The sequence below is a fragment of the Rutilus rutilus genome (genome assembly GCF_951802725.1).
Source record: "Rutilus rutilus genome assembly, chromosome: 23".
Classification (NCBI taxonomy): domain Eukaryota; kingdom Metazoa; phylum Chordata; class Actinopteri; order Cypriniformes; family Leuciscidae; genus Rutilus; species Rutilus rutilus.
In genome coordinates, this window is record NC_140233.1 from 5,759,018 (window position 1) to 5,778,452 (window position 19,435).

The window sequence follows — 19,435 nt, forward strand, 5'->3', positions numbered from 1 at the left end:
ATCGCGATGATGAGGATGTCGAACCGCCGTGTTGATGCTGGGTTTTGGGGGTGTGCTTTGATGTTGATCGCACACCTCGCCAATCATCGGACTCACTTTACAAACTCGCTGTCCCATCGTCGCTGTGAAAAATCACTGTCTGTCACTCTCGACCACTACAACAAACCCACAAAGTGTGTATGTCTGTGACGCGCTTATAAACCACGAAAGTTCTATTTGAACGCTCTATGACGTCATAAGACACAGCGGCTTTGAGCGTCTCGAAATATAAATGTATGTTTTTAAAATAAAACACGTTTTTTAGGACCAAAAATCTTTCAGAACAGTGAGATAGTGCAAATATGATATTATATAAGCCCTATATTATATTATAAATGCTTAATACATATACATATGCACTATCCAGGTGTTTTCGATGTTTTGACTGTTTTTTTTTTTAAATCACATATATTTTTCTTAATAAGAAAAATATATGTGATTTAAAAAAAAACTGCATATCACAGTCAACAATTTTTTTTAATGTTTTGCTGAAGGGGAAACCTTTTATTATTAATATGAGTTGTTGCTGTAAATAGTTTTACAATAGTTTCATGTGGCCAAACTTCTGTAGCCGTCAGTGTATTTGGCACGTTGCTAGTTTCTCCAGTAGAGGGCGTGTATTTAACATGTAATATGTTCAGATTTGATTTATCGTGTGCACTCTCCGGTTTTTTACTGTGAAAGGTTTATTGGTTTAAATCTCTTCTTTGTCATATTAAAATGTTTTTCCTGTGTGAGTGAAATCATGGCAGTGCCCTACAGTCAACTATGCAAACGGTATACTCAAAGCCACAGGCAAATCACTGCTCTCCTAGAATTCCCAGTTTCACCAAACCTCAAACAAAGTCATTTGCTTCTGGATTTATCACCCTTTGAGAAGTCATTCTTTTGTGCAGTTTAATGAATAATGTTTAACAGAACTTGCTTCTTTCAGCAGTCAAGGTAATCCTGAGAAAGTGAGTGTTTCATGTGTCACAGTTCTGTCCTCTGATGTTAATTATAAACCAAAACTCAAGGTTCTCAAAATCACTCCACTGGACTTCAGCAACCTGTCTGCATACCACTGGGCACTTTGTGTGTGTGTGTGTGTGTGTGTGTGTGTGTGTGTGTGTGTGTGTGTGTGTGTGTGTGAGTGTGAGTGTGTATCAAGTCTTTCTGTTTACAGTTTGTCATAAATTTCCCTTACTTTTTAATGTCTGTTTTTTTTCTCTCCATAGAACAAAAATGAGTTATTTACCATTTCTAAATGTTGTTTTATGACTTCAGATGATTTATAGTGCATGTATAGTATTTATATAGAATATAGTCTTTTGGATTCATTCCACAAAAGAACATTTTACGGGTTTACAATTTTTCGGGTGTAACAATGTGAGGGTGAGTAAATGGTGACATTTTTATTCTTAAATAAAACCCATCCTGATTTTACACACATCATAGAGAAAAGTGTGTTTGCATGGCGAGTCGTGCAGTCCATAGTGACATCCAAACCTGTGCAATGTTCCAGCCCGTTGCTCTTCTTTCACTCCGTTCTTTGAAGATGCCTCTCCTTGGCCATACAAGGTTACAGAACTGGACCAGGAACAGGAATTTGCTTCCACTCCTAAACAAAATTCACAGGATGCCATGCATGTTCTGTTATAAATGCAGAGGTTGTTGTGATTTCAGCCAGGAATGTTCAGTGAATTGCATGACAGAAGTACACAGTAAAAAAAATATATGATTAACAAGTTATGACAACATATGTCATCAAAATAAGTTAAAGCATGTTTATGTTATACAAGATTCAACTCATTTCTAAAAAATTTTTTTAATGTAATTTAAGTTGAAATGATTTAAACATTCAAGTTGATTGTACTTAAAAATTTAAGGCAGCAACTTTTTTTACTTTACAGTGTAACACGTTTGAAATTTTGAAGTATAAATACTGAAATAGTATTTATTTATAAAACACACTCCAGTAATCTTTGTTTTATTTTACATGGTTTTGCTTTGGAGAAAAGCAGACAATTTGATTCTCATTCCTTAGTAGCCTAAGTGTAAACAACTGTAAAAAATTATATTATCAATAAGTTATGGCAACATATGTTTTTACATTGCTTTAACTCATCAAAATAAGTTAAACAAGCAATTTTCAACTTTTTTTATAAGTTATACAAGATTCAACTCTTTTTTTTTAAGTCAGTTTAATGTAATTAACTTGAAATGACTTAAACATCCAAGTTAATTGAACTTAAATATTTAAGGCAGCAACTTTTTTTTTTACAGTGCACTTGCAGTCAAATAAATAACTTTCTATGTTATGAGGAATTGCATAAATGCATTTTTACATTGTTTTTTAATTCAATACTAAGTATTATTAATATAAAATGATTTAATTTCAGTTCACTGTTAAATATTGTTTGCCTCTAATATACTTTAATATTCTTTGCTGTTTTACATTTTTGTGATGTCAGTAAATAATAGATAGTCATTCAATCATTAGAATGCATGACTGAAAAGTCATTTTGATCAAATGATTATTGATCATTAGCAGGGTGTTGCCTCGAGGCGTTCCCCAAAAAAGAATCATTTTAAGGAAGAGAAGTGAGTAAATTGTATGTGAACATTCCTTTCATAATGTGTAGGCTATTAAAATGTTGTTGTTTTTTTAAAGCTACAGGGTGAAGCTCTATAAATACTCCATGACTGAAATGTTTTGTGTATGTTCCAGAGAGACTGCATTAAATATGCACGCGTTCATATGCAGGCTCCGCCCCCATCTCGCGCTGCAGGTAGAGTTACGAGCGCGAATCACCTGTCACTCTCGCTCGCGCGCACCTGTCGCATCGTTCTAGCCTTTTGTCCTCACTTTTATATTTTGTTTTTACATTTTTGTCTGTGTCTGCGAGGTCGCCTTGGCTACCCAATTCGCGTCGTGTTTGGAGCAAAGTTCACTTCTGTGAGGAAACAGATTGAGATGGAGTCTTGAAGAAGAGTTTACCTCAGGAGTTTGGGAAACGGGAGGAATTATCGGCGAACAGAAGAACGGGATCTTAGATTCTCTCAGCTGAAAGGGTAAGAGCTTTATCATCTTTATCACCGTCACCACTGAGAGTCATAACGCGACGCGACGCGACTCGTCTGAACCCGAACGCTCCCGTTATACGCTTGTAAAGCGCTCACATTTGCGTTTCTGTACAAATATGAACGCAACGCAAATAAGTGCAAATGTTCTTTGAGTGCTTTGGTGCTAGTGAACGCTTTAAAGGACTTAAAATGCGTCTATGAGACTTTGTCAACATTTATATTTTGGCTTTATAAATAGATTGTAGCCTATGTCATATTCAGTGAGGTAGGGTAGACTGGGTACAGTTGAGACACTTTTTGCGTTTTGATTTTTCACACAAAAATAGATACTGAAAAGAAGTGAATTTCCACATGACATGCCACATGACATTTCATTAGCTTATCGACTAAGATATTATCAATCAATAATACCCAGAAGTAGTTTATATTTTCCACAATTATCTCATGAAAATAAGGTGCTTTTTGTCTCAACCTTGTCTCAACTGTACCCATATGTGGTACAGTTGAGACAGTGCATGGTACAGTTGAGACACCCATTTCTAATGATGTAAAGGTAACTAACCATTCATTATAAATATGAAAAATAAAGACAAATAAAGAAAATAACAATTGGGCAACATTTACGTTTATTCAACCATTTATATTCATTCATTTTATTTAAATTAGCACTGGTTAAAATTGATAAAGCAGGAACAAGATATGAAACAATATTTATTAATTATCCACAGTTTAAATATCACAAATATCAAATTTTATTTTCATTTGCGTCCTATGTTGGCTAATTACGACGTTTAACCTGTTATCATAACACTGCACAACTAAGCAGTGTGTTTCCTAATAGAACTCTATCGGGGGTACAGTTGATACACGTGTGTCTCAACTATCCCCCGCTGGCCACCTCGCATATTTCTCTAGATTTTGCAATTACCTTGCATGACACAATACCATGAAATATGCCAGTTTTTAGGGCACAGAATAACGTTTGTGGTGATACCAGTTACGTTTAACAGTCATATAGGGATAGTAAGCTATTTATTGTGGAGAGTGCATGGTGAAGTGAACGTCCTACTTTAGAAAAAAAACTTTTCCCGATATTTTCGGATCGGAGATGCGTCCATTGTTAAAATTTACCACGATCAAAGAGGACACTAATACGCATGTGCACAGCAAAAATCACAACTTGTGCTTGCTGCGAACGCAAGTTATTTAAGGTGTCTCAACTGTACCTATGTCTCAACTGTACCCAGTCTACCCTATTGGTGCCTGGAGAGGCGGGTAGTTATGCCCCTAATATTTTTGTAAGCGTCCCAGGAAAGGATGAACGCTCTGTGTTATAAACAGTGACATGTAAGACCAGTCTTGCATATTAGTTCACCCCAAAATGGGCCAGTAGTATTTGCACATTATCACTTAACATTTACTGCTTGACTTCACGGAGAAAGGATCATTATGAAATTAATATTAGCCACAGAAGAGGTGCAGTTTTTGCAATTAATACTGACCCACAGACTATACACTCTCAGAAAATAAAGTAGCCTACATAAGTGTACCTTTAGGGGTACAATGGCTTGTCACTGGGGCATACCCTCAAGGGTACAATATTGTACCTTCACCTTTAAAAGAAACGGTACATACCTTTTAATGCTTTTTGACCCTCAAAAAGGTACCTTGAGGTCCAATAATAAGCCCTATGGGGTACGTTAGTGTAGATTGTACCTTGGGGGACAGAAATGGACTCCTACTGTACCCCTATTTCTGACAGTGTAGGAAGAGACAACTAAATAATTATGAATTTTGAGTGACTATTCCTTAGGCAAGTAGTCTGAGCCAGTAGTTTCTTTTGTGGACTATCTCTTAGAACAGCTGATTTGCAACAGATAGGTATCACAATAAGGACACGTGTTGAATTGTTTTTATTTTCCTTTGGAAAACATTTACAAATCAGGATCAGCTCCAGGCAGACGTGACCACATTTTCAAACCCCGAGTGAGAGTCCTCCATCAATCACAAATCGACACTTTTACCTTTCCATCTGGCATCAGGCTAGCAAACAAGCCAACACAAACGTCCCTGTTGTTACTCTGGTCCGTCCTTCTGTTACCCGACGATCACAATACGAGACAAACACACTCATCATTCCCATCATCATCATTACAGGTGGGGAATAAAAGCCTTCAGCTGGCACTCAGGCTTTTTGCTCATTATTCACATTATAGTGCCAATTCACCCCATGCAGGGTAAAGGTCCTGCTGACATTATCTCCGTTTGCACATCTGTTTGAGGAGGCATTACATCATTTACCGAAGTCAATAAAGGTGAGCTTAATGGTCATGGGTGCTTGACGTTTTTGTTTATGGCTTTTAAAGCTCGCACAGATCTCTGGTTTATTCAGGCCTGGGCTCAGACTGGCTGAGGTCACACAAAACAATCAATTGATTGGTCGCTGTAATTCCTCCCACATCGATCTGAACCGATGATGCCTAAAAATGAGCACAATGCACAATAGAGCATCCGAAGCGAAGACGCTCCCATCATAGGGTTAATTGTTTTTGCCCGGTCACGTAAGTGAAAGCAAACTTAAAGACATATCGTGTTCCTCGTCAAAAGACGGCTGATCGTGGGTGGTTCTGTTGTTGCACATTTGCTTGGAAACCGAGGTGGTCATTAAGATATTCGCAGGTTCGGATGTGACAGGTCTGTGTGTTTGTGCATGTGTGTGGTTTTGATCGGCAGCTTCATGCATGTTTCAGTGACTGTCGATCAAGTTAAGCACCATTAAGAGTCAGAAAGCGACTTTCAGCTGTCAAGTAGGAATTTGAATTGAATTGATTTGCATTGAATTTATTACAGTCATTTGCCCACAGGATTTCATGTGGAATGACTGGAAGTGGAATTCAGTGAATTGCAATTCAGAGGAGTTCACCACAGTTATACAACAGGGATTTTATTATGTATACAAAAACACATAATTGCATAATTAATTGTGACTCATTTTGCCTGTTTATTTCCTGATATGTAAATACGCACCACAAAACTACACTTATTTCCTTTAGTTTCATTCTAAGTATACTAATATCAATGCACTAGTAAGTGTACTATGTCAACACAACTTGGGACTGAATTTGCCCACTTTTTAGTGTATACTTTAGTAGTACACTTTAAGTGTAACAGGAGTACACTTTGAGTACACAACTACATTTTTCGTTTGTACTGCAACTACACTATAGTGAACTTGTAGGTATGTTGATAGTTTACAAAGTTATAGCAATTTTTTTTAAAGTTTTTGAAAGTACACTTTGAAGTAAACTCTCAGTAAACTACTAGTTTAGTAGTTTTATACTGCAAGTATAGTTGTACGTTTTCTACAAGTGAACATATCATACTTATAGTCTACAATTTTTGCACTTTACACTACTAGATTCCTATTTAGGTGTTAAATGTTATACTTGAAATACAACTATATACTATTATATAATAAATATAAGTATATACTTTAAGTAGATTTGAAGCCAATTCACACTACCAGTGGACTATCCTACACAAAAATTCACATACTAAGAATTAGGAACATATCTGTTTTCTTTATAAATCAATATTTTGAAACAATTTAAGTTTATAAGACAGTACATAAACTAAGTGAATATATATTTTAAGTAGGCTACTCAATCTAAAGAGTAAACACAACTACAAGCCAAGTATACTTAAGTGTACTTTTAAGTATATCTCGATCAAAAGATTGAGTACAAGTATCGGCCAAATATTCGTATACTTTTCTGTCAGGATAAGTCAAGTACTTAAGTGTAATTTTAAGTATATTTCTGACTTTTTTAATTTAAAAGAAGTATACTAATAGCACACTTGAATAAACTTATTTTTTCTAAGGGTTTTAATGTAACCATAGATGGCAGTACATAACCTATATTTTTGGTATAGTGGTATATTGGTATTTTTGGTATAACCTATAGTGTACCTCAGGAATTGAATTAGAATTAAAAAATATATGTTAATCGTCGACCGATAGTAAACTTGTCATGTTGTTCCTGGCAGACGCTGTTTTTGTTTCTTTAATGAAGAACTTGTGTCTGTCGAGAGCCTGATTTTTGCACACGTTTCCAAATCCCCACAGATTCCTTTGGGCTGTAAACGCTGATGTTTGTTTATCATGCATGGAAACGTCATTGTGGTGAACAGCCGGTCAAGCGTGACACCGCCACGGCGAGACTCCTCCTGATTGGGACAATCTTTGACTTTTGAGTACAAATATAACTGTTGTGAAATGACTCTGTTTCTCTAGTATTAAAAAGGAACAATGTCAATTCAACAATTGCTGACAATATCCTCTTTAATTTATTAACACGAATGTCTTTTCAAGACCTCTAGACTTTGCTCGTTGTTGACACGTCACACAACACTGACTGTAAACGCTGATATTCTCGATAATCACACACTTTTAAAGTCCTGAAAGATTGGTCTCGGTTGCTCTTTTAGGGTCCAAGATCTCAACCATGTCTCAATCTGTACTCAGATTTGTCTGCAATCAATCAGACATCTATCCACATTCATTTTATAGCTCATTATGACAGAAATGTACTCATTTGTGTCTGTTTTTATTTCTCCTCAAACATTTTAGGAGGAAAATCTGAGACAAAATTAGATGCTTAAATAAAACTCTCATTAAAGTCTCCTTGAACAATGAAAGAGCAACTTTGGATCGATGTAATTTTCTCCTGGTAGGTTTTGCGGTGCGTAGCGGATACAGGGAACTGGACTCTGATGCAGTGATAGATTAGTGTTAGATCAAGTTGCTGAATGGACACGGTTCAGTCACTTGTTTTGGCTCAAAACTTCATGAGATGTGAAAATATGAAGCTCGACCGTGAAACTTGTTTGGCCGCCTTCTGCAATTGTTAATAACGTCGACACAATCGCATAATCTGTTAATGCGTTTTGAAGTTAAAGCAATAAGTTCCTGATAACAGGACAACAATACATCTGGAGGAACACAGATTAACAAACGCAAACTGTGGTCATTAAACAAAGCAGCCTGGACAAACAAAGCTAAAACCCAAATGAAAGGTGGAGTGGGTGGAACCAACCAATGAGGGCTTAGGGTTAAAAACTAGTTCAGGAGCGGTGGAGGTGTGTGACGCGGCCTTAAATAGAGACGTTGTGAGAGGAAATTTTGGACCGGCCTCAAAATGCCAGTTCATTCATCCGCTCAGGTGTGTCAAATACCACAGGACGCGAGTCAAAGAGCGTGAAGTCTGTATAAAGCTGGTTTAAAGAGGGCAGCCATTTAAATTCACCTTGAGAAAACATGAGATGTGGGAAATGCCTTTGAATAGATGACATAATATCCAACCAGCGCGGCACGTTTTTGCATTACCACTTTTTATGTTAACCAGAACAAGATTTAAAGGGATAGTTCAGCCAAAAATTAAAATCCCGTCATCATTTACTCGGCCTCGAGTTGTTCTAAACCTGTTATAGTTTCTTTTTCTGTTGGAAACAAAAGAAGAATGTCGGTAAACAAACAGTTTATAGTCCCTATTGACTTCCATAGTATTTTTTTCCATACAGTACTATGGAAGTCAATAGGGACCAGAAACTGTTTGTTTTTTGTTCAATTCTTTTTAGAAACACCTAAACATACAGACCTTCCTCAGATTTTACTGAAATGTTGCTCATTATAATATTTTTTTGTGATGATGCAAGCTTGAGTAGTGTGCAGGATTTCTATTTTGTCTAGTTTATATGGTAATTTCATCCAACATATATGTGAACCCGGACCACAAAACCAGTCAAGTGGGTACATTTTTTGAAATTGAGATTCATACATCATCTGAAAGCTGAATAAATAAGTTTTCCATTGATGTATGGTTTGTTAGGATAGGACAAAATCTGAAAATCTGGAATCTGAGGGTGCAAAAAAATCAAAACATTGAGAAAATCTCCTTTAAAGTTGTTCATTTATGTTCGCGATTGTGCTGCATTCACTCACAAAAATAAATGTTTTATATATTCACGGTAGGAAATGTACAAAATATCTTCATGGAACATGATCTTTACTTAATATCCTAATGATTTTTGGCGTAAAAGAAAAATAAATAATTTTGACCCATACAATGTATTATTGGCTATTGCCACAAATATACCCGTGCGACTTATGATTGGTTTTGTGATCCAGGGTCACATATGATTGATGCAGGTGTGAGGCACTATATAATTTTTGCATAATAATAGAGCAAAAGCTTGTCTGATAATATGGGTTCTTTGTTTATAATGGCAAAAATCTTTTAGGAGAACCGCTTTCTTTTTTTCTTAGCTTTTCTTTTTAATCTTTAGCATTTTTAGTGACAACGCTTGAAAGGTGATGAATGTGAAACGCATCGTCTTGTACCCAGCTATCAAAAATATGTTCTAACATTTTGCTAACGTCCCCATTAAAGGGATTTTTCAATTGTGTATTTAAATTGGGTCATTTATGTAGTAGAAATGTGAAATTATTTTAGAAGTTGGTGCCTTCTAGATTGAGAAAAGCCAGAAAATGTATTTTTGGCTCATGTGGATGAAAGACTACAACTCCCAGAATGCACTTGCTTCGTTGCCCTACGAGGACACTCCCAAGCCACGCCTACCGGTTACAGAGGGCAGTATCGGAAGAAATGATACAGCTAGGCTACTAGTCGACTCGAAACTGAAAAGATGGCGTTTTATCGTGAGATCCCCCTATGGGCGGGTTGAAGACATGCGGGACGAGCTCCTCCTACTGGCTGTAGTCTCTCGCCTCTGGACAAAAAAGCCTCTGATGACACTAAATGACGATTTTTGTCTCATCTGAGGTTTTTTTCCAGACACACAATACAGAAATCTCTCGTCTCAGGGGGACATGAGGGAGGGAAGCACGGCCATACTACCGGGTTTCTACTGATACAAAGCTTAATGCTAATCGGTGAAGTATCCCTTTAAGTTATGGAAATGTCATTTCTGAATGTTCTCTGAACGTTCTAAAGATTAACAATGTTTTTAAAAATGTTTTTTTATCTTGGTTCTGCGAACATTAAGGCAACATTCCGTTATGGAATTGTTACTTTTGAATGTTCTCTGAAGTTGTAAGCTAACATTTTAAAATGTTACTACTATACAACTTTTATAAAAAAAAAAAGGTTCCATAACCGATGTGTAGATAATATTTTACTAGTTTTTTAAAGAATGTTTGGATTGCCTACATTCCATTTTGCAAACATTATGGGATTGATACTTTTGAATGTTCTCTGAACATTCTGAAACAAGTCGCAACATTTAAATAATTCTCAATGAATGATGTAGCCCATAGATCATGTTTTTGTGCTAACTTTTTGAGAACATTATTATAGATTATAGACCACATAACTTTGAATGAATGTTCTGTTGACATTACTGGAAGAACGTTTGTTCATAACTTTGAGAAAACCTTGCCAGAATGTTTGCTAAAGTTCTGAGAACGTTCCCTGTTAGGTAGTGAGATTTATCATGCCAATACCTGTAGAAAATCCAGGGAGTTACGGGATTCTTACTGGAATCACACCAGCACTTCATGGTTTCATATCCGATCTGAGCCCTGAATAGCACACTATTCTGTTCGACGGACGTAGGTGTGATAATCTTCCGTGTGGTATCAGCTAAACGCGCGCTATGTGTTTGTATGAAACTGATAGAATCTTCACATAGTCAAATGCTTATACTCAGAGCTTACATATGTGTGTTGTTCTGAGAACAGCCGTTGTTTTTCACTTTGCTTTAGGTTCAGGATTTCACTGATGTAACAGCTTTCAGATCATTGCAAAGGGACTCGACTGATACACACTGTTTGTGTGACTATAAGTGGCCTGTTGAGTGTCATACGAAGGCTCTGATTGGTCAAAGCAGGCGGTTTATTGTCTGGCTTAAGTGCTCTGTTTTAGTGTGTGTGTGTTTATCTAGTTCTTTCTCTTTGAGTTTAATGGACAGGTAATGGACAGATGATGGGCATTGCTTTCAATCGTAAAGCAACAATCGACAGTAGCTGGCATTTATTGACACAAGATGATTGGAAAGTAAAAGAAAGTATATACTGGAAGTAAACCGTTGTTTGCATTTTTTTTGTGTGTGGATGACAGTGAGAACATTTAATGAACGATTGTTAGAGGCTCTTACGCACAGATATCTCTGAATACTGACCAAATGGGACATTTCGGTGATTATCAGTTCAGTATTATCAGCTAAAATGTGTAGAGCGTTACTGAATCCTTTTGCTGGTAACATACACTTCTCATTTTATTGCTGTTCAAGTAAATGTTTAATGTTGACATGCAACAGATCTTCTGGACAGTTTCTTGGTACTTTTTAAACGTTCAGGCTCATAGCATCAGTTTTGTTTTCTCTGAACAATCCCAGTGATACCAGATATCATCCAAATTACAGCCAATGAATAAAACAACACGATAAGAGATACACCACAGATTACAAGCTCTGGATGCGCAGCTGTGTCATTGAGAGGTGCTGCAATAAAACCAGAGCATTGCAATCTGTTTCACAATGGCACTCATTTACCCACACACTCGTTTGAATAGCTATCTAAATAAGGACATACCATAGACCTTTATTGATTTATTTTATTGTATACACTCAAATTCTTCACTGACAATTTTTTTTTTAGTTAGCTTATAAAAGTAATGCAATTAACTGCAAAGTATTTTTGATTTTAAACTTGAACAGGTTGTTCAACCAAAAATAAAATTTTTAAACCTTTCTCAGCAAGTTCATTAAGTATTTGTTGAAAGATTAATATGGAATTGCATGAACTTCTATTCTAACTTTAGGAAAAAGGTTTCCACAAATGCGTGGTTCGGAAATCCAAAATGAACATTGATCATAATAATGGTGACTTACAATATCAAAACAATATGTTTTACAGATTCTGTAGTAGATGCTTTCGTTTCAAAGGAAAATGAACTGATATCAAAAACTAGTTTACTTAACAGCCTCGCCTTTTATTGTTTATTCATCAGTGTTAGTGATATTCTTACAATAGTATGTGTATGTTAAGTAAAGAGAGACGGTTATTTGTGTATGAAATGTTTTTAAGAAAAATATTTGCTTGGTTCAAATTCCAAAAAATTTGGGTCGAGGCTCAGTGACCTTGGGAAAATGTGGGTCCCATGGCCAAACCAGTTGAGAACCACTGATTTACAGTGTTCCTGTAAAAGACAATTTTGCATTTTTAGGGAAAAATTACTTACTTTCATAAACTTTTTTTTTTTTTTTTTTTTTAAATGAGGACCACAAAGGGTGGATTTTGTCAGATTTAGTCTTCATTGGGGAACAATTTTAAGCAAGGACGCACACACACACACTCATTCTTGTACATCTATCTTTATGAGGTCATTCATTGACACAATGCAATCTCTAGCCGCTTACCCTAACCATACCCATCACAACTAAGTGCCTAACCCAAACCCTGACCCTAAACCGACCCTTAACCTCATTATAACCTTATCCCTAAAACCAAGTCTTGACCCTGAAACAGGCCTTTAAAAGGCTCTCAGAAAGTGAAGAGCGGCCAAAATGTCTTCACTTTACTCTCTTTGTCCTCACTCCAATGGTCTAAAACTCAAACTGGTCCTCACAAAGATAGTTGTACAAGTACACACACACACACACACACACACACACACACACACACACACACACACACACACACACACACACACACACACACACACAAAATTAATTATTTTGATGGAGAGCATCAGCATCACAAACTTAGACTAGACTATGTCGCACGTCATGATTTTGCCAAGTTAGACACGTTCCTGAGTCAACATATTTTGTTGATCCTGGAACAACATTCCTGTCTGAAAATTAAGACTTAATCCTATCCTTACCCCCTAAATCTAACCCTACCCGTAAGTTATCCCTAAAATCAGAGGGAAAAGACCAGTGAATGACACTGGTGTAGAAGCACATAACCCTGGTTGTAAGCCTAAACTTGACATAAACTGTAAACTTGTCCCTTAAATCTGATTGGTTGATTGGAATGTTGTTCCAGGATCAACAGAGATGTTCATCCAGGAAACATGCTGCACTTGGTGAAACCAGGTTCTGCACACTGTGTCTGTGGTTGGAATCTACTGTACTTCTTGTGCATTGTGTACTGCATGGTGTCTGATGTTTTTAAAAATAGCATGCAAAACAGCAGGTAGTGTACCATAAACCTGTCAAACAAATGCTGCGTTGTTGTCACAAGATTACATTGCAAATACACATCAATCCAATTTTCTGTAAATGCTCTGGTTGTATAATGCACGGTTTGGCAAATTTAGATCTTTCTGGTATTACATGCATGCAGAAAATTGGCATTTCTGCATACTGTAGAAACAGTAGTATCATATGACATTCCAAACACAACAATAAAATGAGATGACTTGTTGAAGAAAGTTCATGTGGATGAGGAAATGATCATTTCATTGAGTAATTCACAGCTCTTGGCATCCGTCAGACTGTCTCCTGTACCTCTGACACACCTTCCCCAAGGATTTTAAAAGCAGGTTGACTCCAGTAACACAAGTTCAAAGTCCTTTTATGTTGATCCTCATCTCATACTGAAAGTGACTTATGATTATACATCTATGACGGGCATACTGTTATGATTGAGTATACGTGTTTTTCGTATCACGTCTCCTTTAGTCTATAGTCCACATCAACTCAGCTGATGACGTTTGTTATTTATTGAGGTCAGTGTGTGAATTATATGACATTTCAGACCCGCTAACCTTTTATTTAGGGTGGATATACTTTTTTTTTATATATAGATTTTAAATGCATATTATTATAAACACACACACACACATGCAAAGGTTCCTCTGTGATCCAGAATGCACAGTTAAGTGCAGAGCCAGGGAGTTTATTTGTGTGTGAAGCCTCAGAGTGTGTAATTAATTAGGTGTTTGAAAAATGTGTGTGTCCCGAGGAGAGGCAGGTCTTATTTCAGGCTGGGCTGCCAGCCTGCTGTTGTCTGGTCCAGCATCTTTACGGGACAGCGGACAGCAGAGCAGATACAACCAAAACAACACTGCGGTTCATCACACCCCTAGTACTGTGTTAAAACAGGCCTAGTGAGGCGTTCGACACATTTGATAAAGGAATTGCTTGTAAATGTTGCAGATTATTACAAAGAAATGGCAAGTAACGTGATTTAAACATGATCCAAAACATAATTTTTTTTTTTTTTCACAGTGTAGGAAGACTGTAACAGTAAATGCTTGGGCTAACGTTGTGCAAACATATGAAGAGTTCAGATGCAAAAGCCTCCAAGTGCCATCTGAAATTTTCTTCCAAGATCATTTTTATCAAGCTCGTTTATTTAAGGTCAGTTATTTCACTTAAATGGAAATTAATAGGTCATTTTCATTGCCATTTAAGTGAAATTACTGAACTTAAATATACGAGCTTCATAAAAATGATCATTCTAGAAGAAAATTTCAGATGGCACGTAGAAGCTTTTGCATCTGAACTCTTCATATGCTTTTAAATGTTCCTAAAATGTTAATGGAACGTTCTTTTGACGTTATTAATAGTATTTGATGCAAGTTCTCACAATGAGGTGAGAAAACGTTCTTGATACTACTTTTTTTTTTAAAGTTTTCGAAAATGATTAATAATTCATCAGTTTTTAGATTTGAATAGGTCAAATAATGTGGATGGTATGATGTATTTTAAAACATTTATTTTTGGTAGATCCAACTCTAAATTCCGAGGCTTTAAAAGTCCTCTGAAGTGCCTTGAAACGCGCAGCATTATTCAATGTGTTGACGTAATTTCCACTGAAACAGGAAGACAGGGCGGGGCATATCAAACAGCTCCTCCCCTTTTTTTAAAATAGCCAATAGCGTTTTGTTTATATCACAGCTTGGCCTGAGTCGAGCTCGATAAAGCCACAGTTTCCTCCGAATCTCCTCAATATCGCTTTAAAATACAGCATTCTGTGCAGAATTCAGTTGGATCCGATATATTTTGTGGTCTGCGCCGACTTGATCACATGATCGGCTCTGTGCCGTCGTATCGTGTCTCTGGACCGGAGTTGCGTCGGTTCGCGTGACGCTAACGTAAAACCAGACTTCATTCGCCCCAATGGAAAGCATATTTACACAGTCTGAATCGTTCCCTATCCCCTATATAGTGCACTATGTGCCATTCACCATGTAGAAAACAGTAAATGTGTGAACAAGTGATTGATTTTAGCGTCTTTTTATAGTGTAGGAGGCGGAGCTTCAGATTCTAGAGAGCATTTGATTGGACAGAAAATCTGATGAGAAGCTGAAGTGCACCATGATGTCATCAAAATCATTGATCCATATTGACAGAAGTGAGAGACTGCAAGTTTTGAATGCTTATATCTTCTAAATGCACATTTTGTCATTGTTTTGGAGCACACTAGATTATAGATAACAGTAAGGCTCACACATTCAAAGCCAAAAAACTCTGAAAAATGCTGCAAAATGTTCTACTCAAATTAAGGAAACTGGATAGTTTAAAGTTGTGTTGGAGTGATTAGAAAATGTCTTTTGAACCTCCATTTTGTTTGGAGTGACTTGTTTGTTTATAATGACGTATGTATTGTTCAAGAGCTGAGCAGATTGCAGACAGGATGCAGACCGTCGGTTCATGCTCTGTTTGATACATTTACCGTTCTTCAAAGGAGTCATGAGCCCCAAGAGTCACACAGAGATGAATTATTCACAGCGGCCAGGACAGAGAAAGAAAGAAACAATGGAAAGGCCTTTGAAAGAGAGAAGTGGAGACGTGGAAAACAAAAATAGCTCGGTGTTTAGCGAGAGATTAAGACAAAGTAAGCTGGCAATTTGTGACAATTTAAAGAGGCCAAAGTGATGACGCAGGTCTTAACCAACCTCAAATTATTCAAATTAAGAGTCATTAGTGCATTACTGCACAATTCATACAGGTCAGACACACCCTGTGGGAAGTTCAGGGAGATATTATAGTACATAATACAGGGATTTACTGTAATTGCTGTGCCATGTGTTTCATCTCCTGCAGTGAAGTTTGGCGTCAATGACCCTGTATTCTTCTGTCTTGCTCTCTGTCACAGGTGGATGTCGTAGAACATGAATGCTTTGGGGACCCCAACAAAACCAAGCAAGTAAGTCTCGCGCTTGAATACACGCGGTTACGTGAATGGAGAAGCTTCTAACTATGCAAGCTCAACTTTACGCGTTGTCGCAATTCATAACGCAATGTAAGTCCTCAATGCACGGTCAATAAATGGAGCAACACTACAACACTTAACAAGTTAATTTATCTAGTTACCTGGATTACAACATACCTGGTTTAATAGAACAGACAATCGAAGGAAACTACATCGCCCCCTAGAGTACTGAGCAGTTATTAAAGTTCACTAGTTGATTTTCAAAATCAGTTTAGCTGTAATTAGTTTTACTTTTAAAGGAGTCATAACCTGCAATTTTCACTTTTCCACGAGAATCAATGTATGTTATGATCGACTAACGATTATACACTGGCCGGGAAGCCGATATTTAAAAGTGAAGCGTTTGTTTACCTCAGGGTAAATAAACCAGCGCGCGTGCACGCCCACTCAAATACGAGATTTTGATTTCAGCTCCCTCTTGACGTCATGAGGTAGTAGGATATACCATATATGGAAACCGCAGCAGGAAGCCCCCCTTCCCCTCTCCCCCTCATATTCAGTTCAGTCGAGAAAGATGGAGAAACCGAGTGCACACCGTTTATATACTGTCTATGGTGCACACCGGACTTGCTCTGTGGTTGATTGCCATAAAAAACATGTAAATGTGTTTTATCTCCCAAAATCGGACGAAACTATCAGGGACCAGTGGATGAAATTCATTTTTAATGACGCTGTCCCAACAACCCTTTCAACTGGCGTGCAGAGCCATATAGAGCGTCCACGACAGCCAAAACATCGCATTGATCTCGCGAGACAATAATGCCTTCAGAAATAAGGGTAAAAGTAGGTCTGTGTTTATTTTTTTTCCACTTTTCTTTTTTAGAAGGGCCTGAAAGACTATAATACAGCAGTAGGTATCCAATGTAATACTAGGTTATGACTCCTTTAATTGTTCATATTTTATTGTATAAATACAGTTTTAGTTCCATTTTAGTATTGTTTTTTTGTAAATGTCACATTATAGAAAAATTTTAAGTTTTAAATCAGGCCATTCAACTTTGAATTATATAAATACAAAGACAAGCAATTTTTGGTGTATTTTTTCATATTTTTTCAATTTGAATTTTTTTGTTGTTGAATTTCTTTGAACTTATTTTTGAATTTTTAATTATATTTTTTCGTATATTTGTGTGCTTATGTGCTAATTATATATATATATATATATATAATTACATTAGTAATATCGTTAGTACATGTAATTTTTTATTGTAGTTAATTAAAAAAATTCACTGCTTATTTTCATGTTATGATGATACTTTTTCAAACTAATAACTTGCATAGTGAGCTATTTCACGAAGCACAAGAGGACATGCTCTTGTTAGATACAGCAAGCTTGCAGTGCATTGGCTCAATGCATTTTGCATACTTTCAAATAACATGTTTCTGGCATTATATGCATGTAAAATTAACGCAGCTTTTGCAAATGTTTTTTTGGGACCCACACACACCTAGCCAAACATCCTGTAGTTAGTGATTTTGTTATTTTTTTGTGAGATTGTGTGTGTGTGTGTGTGTGCATGTTACAGTCTAAGTTAACAGAGCAGCACTGTTTGGGAATGTTTGCTTTCCTGCCCTGTTGGAAACAGCCTGTCTCTGTGTGTCTGTGTGTCTTACTCATTCCCGTTCCCTCACTCGCCTGTGCTCTCACAACCTGTAGATCTCAGTCTCAAACAATCTGTGCCATGCAGCGTTCACTTTAGACCAGTGCAGCCGTCTAGAACGTTTCATTCAAAACTAAAGACTGTACAGCGATGAAGAGCAGACATCGTCCACCACCCTCCTCATCCTCATCTGCTCTTCTTTGCAGTGGGGTGGCCAGATCGGACAGCAAGATCAGTGCCAAGACCCTGTTCGGTAAGTAAACGTCACATTTATTTGTAAATTAAAAGTGCTGTGAGCAAGTAATTACCAGTAAAAAAAATAATAATTTGTTTAACTTTAAGTAAAAATATTTTAAATAGATCAAATAAAATAGCCCAAAGCACCTCTAATATATTTTGCACATTTTATCAAGTTGCTATGGTAAGAAATTATCTGTCAAATCAGATATAATGTGCCTTATTTATGAAACAAATCAATACATTTTTTTTATATTTATGCATTTGGTAGATGCTTTTAGCCAAAGCGACTTACATTGCACTCAAGCTATACATTTGATCAGTTCTTGCATTCCTTGGGAATCGAACCCTTGACATTGGAGTTGCAAGCGCCATTCTGTTTGTTCTGCTTGTATTTCCTGAATGGTGAACAGCACCAAGTGCAACATGTTTCCTGGATGAACATCTCTGTTGATCCTGGAACAACACTCCAATCAACCAATCAGATTTGAGGGACAAGTTTACAGTTCATGTCAAGTTTAGGCTTACAACCAGGGTTATGTGCTTCTACATCAGTGTTATTCACTGCTCATTTCCCTCTGATTTTAGGGATAACTTATGGGTAGGGTTAGATTTAGGGGTTAGGATAAGGATAGGGCTAGGACATATTCAGACAGGAATGTTGTTTCAGGATCAACAAAACTTGTCAAAATCACTGTGACCTTCATAAATAAGTCCCAATGTTTACCTGTGACACAGCTGTGCATGGATGTGGTTTATTGCGTGTGTGTTTGTATGGCTCTTCCCCCTTCTATGACATCACATCCTGTTTCCTGCTTCCTTTAAAAAGGCACTCTGTATGATATGTAAACGTGCGCGTCGTACTGTAGGACATTTGCATGCGTATCACACACATACTCACATTGCTGACAGGCCTCGCTGCGATTCAGATAAACCACAACAATCAGACGTTTGCCTATCAAATGAGTGCGCAAGGACATTTCAGACTGACCCTACACTGCTGAGGTCGTGAGCGACAGACAAATCACTTATAATGGGAACGATTTACTTCCGTTGTATTTTACTTTTGGTGTTACTGATTTGCTTTGAAGCATTAATATAGACTTCAATGGATGTTTGATCACAGATTTGTGTATAACTTCTAGTTTACAAGGACTTAAAATGCAACTTAACCAATCAGATCCGTCTTAGAATGGAAGGTTTTACATAATATCGAAGGTTCCAAAATGAAGGTTCCAAAAGGGTG

General features: G+C 37.0%; 1 protein-coding gene across 2 annotated transcripts in view; it reads left to right on the forward strand.

Annotated features, from left to right (window-relative positions):
• The first annotated feature begins 2,806 nt into the window (after window positions 1-2,806).
• The window catches only part of eps8l2 (EPS8 signaling adaptor L2), a 47,733-nt gene continuing 31,104 nt past the window's right edge, over window positions 2,807-19,435 (forward strand). Inside the window, exons 1-3 of one of the 2 annotated variants that reach the window (XM_084396424.1) lie at window positions 2,807-3,093; window positions 16,235-16,285; window positions 18,159-18,205. In XM_084396424.1, the coding sequence (XP_084252550.1) occupies window positions 16,251-16,285; window positions 18,159-18,205 (82 nt within the window). In that variant the 5' untranslated portion in view covers window positions 2,807-3,093; window positions 16,235-16,250. Of the gene's footprint in view, window positions 3,094-16,234; window positions 16,286-17,996; window positions 18,206-19,435 lie in introns of those variants that run through there. The other variant, XM_084396423.1, reaches the window with a different exon arrangement.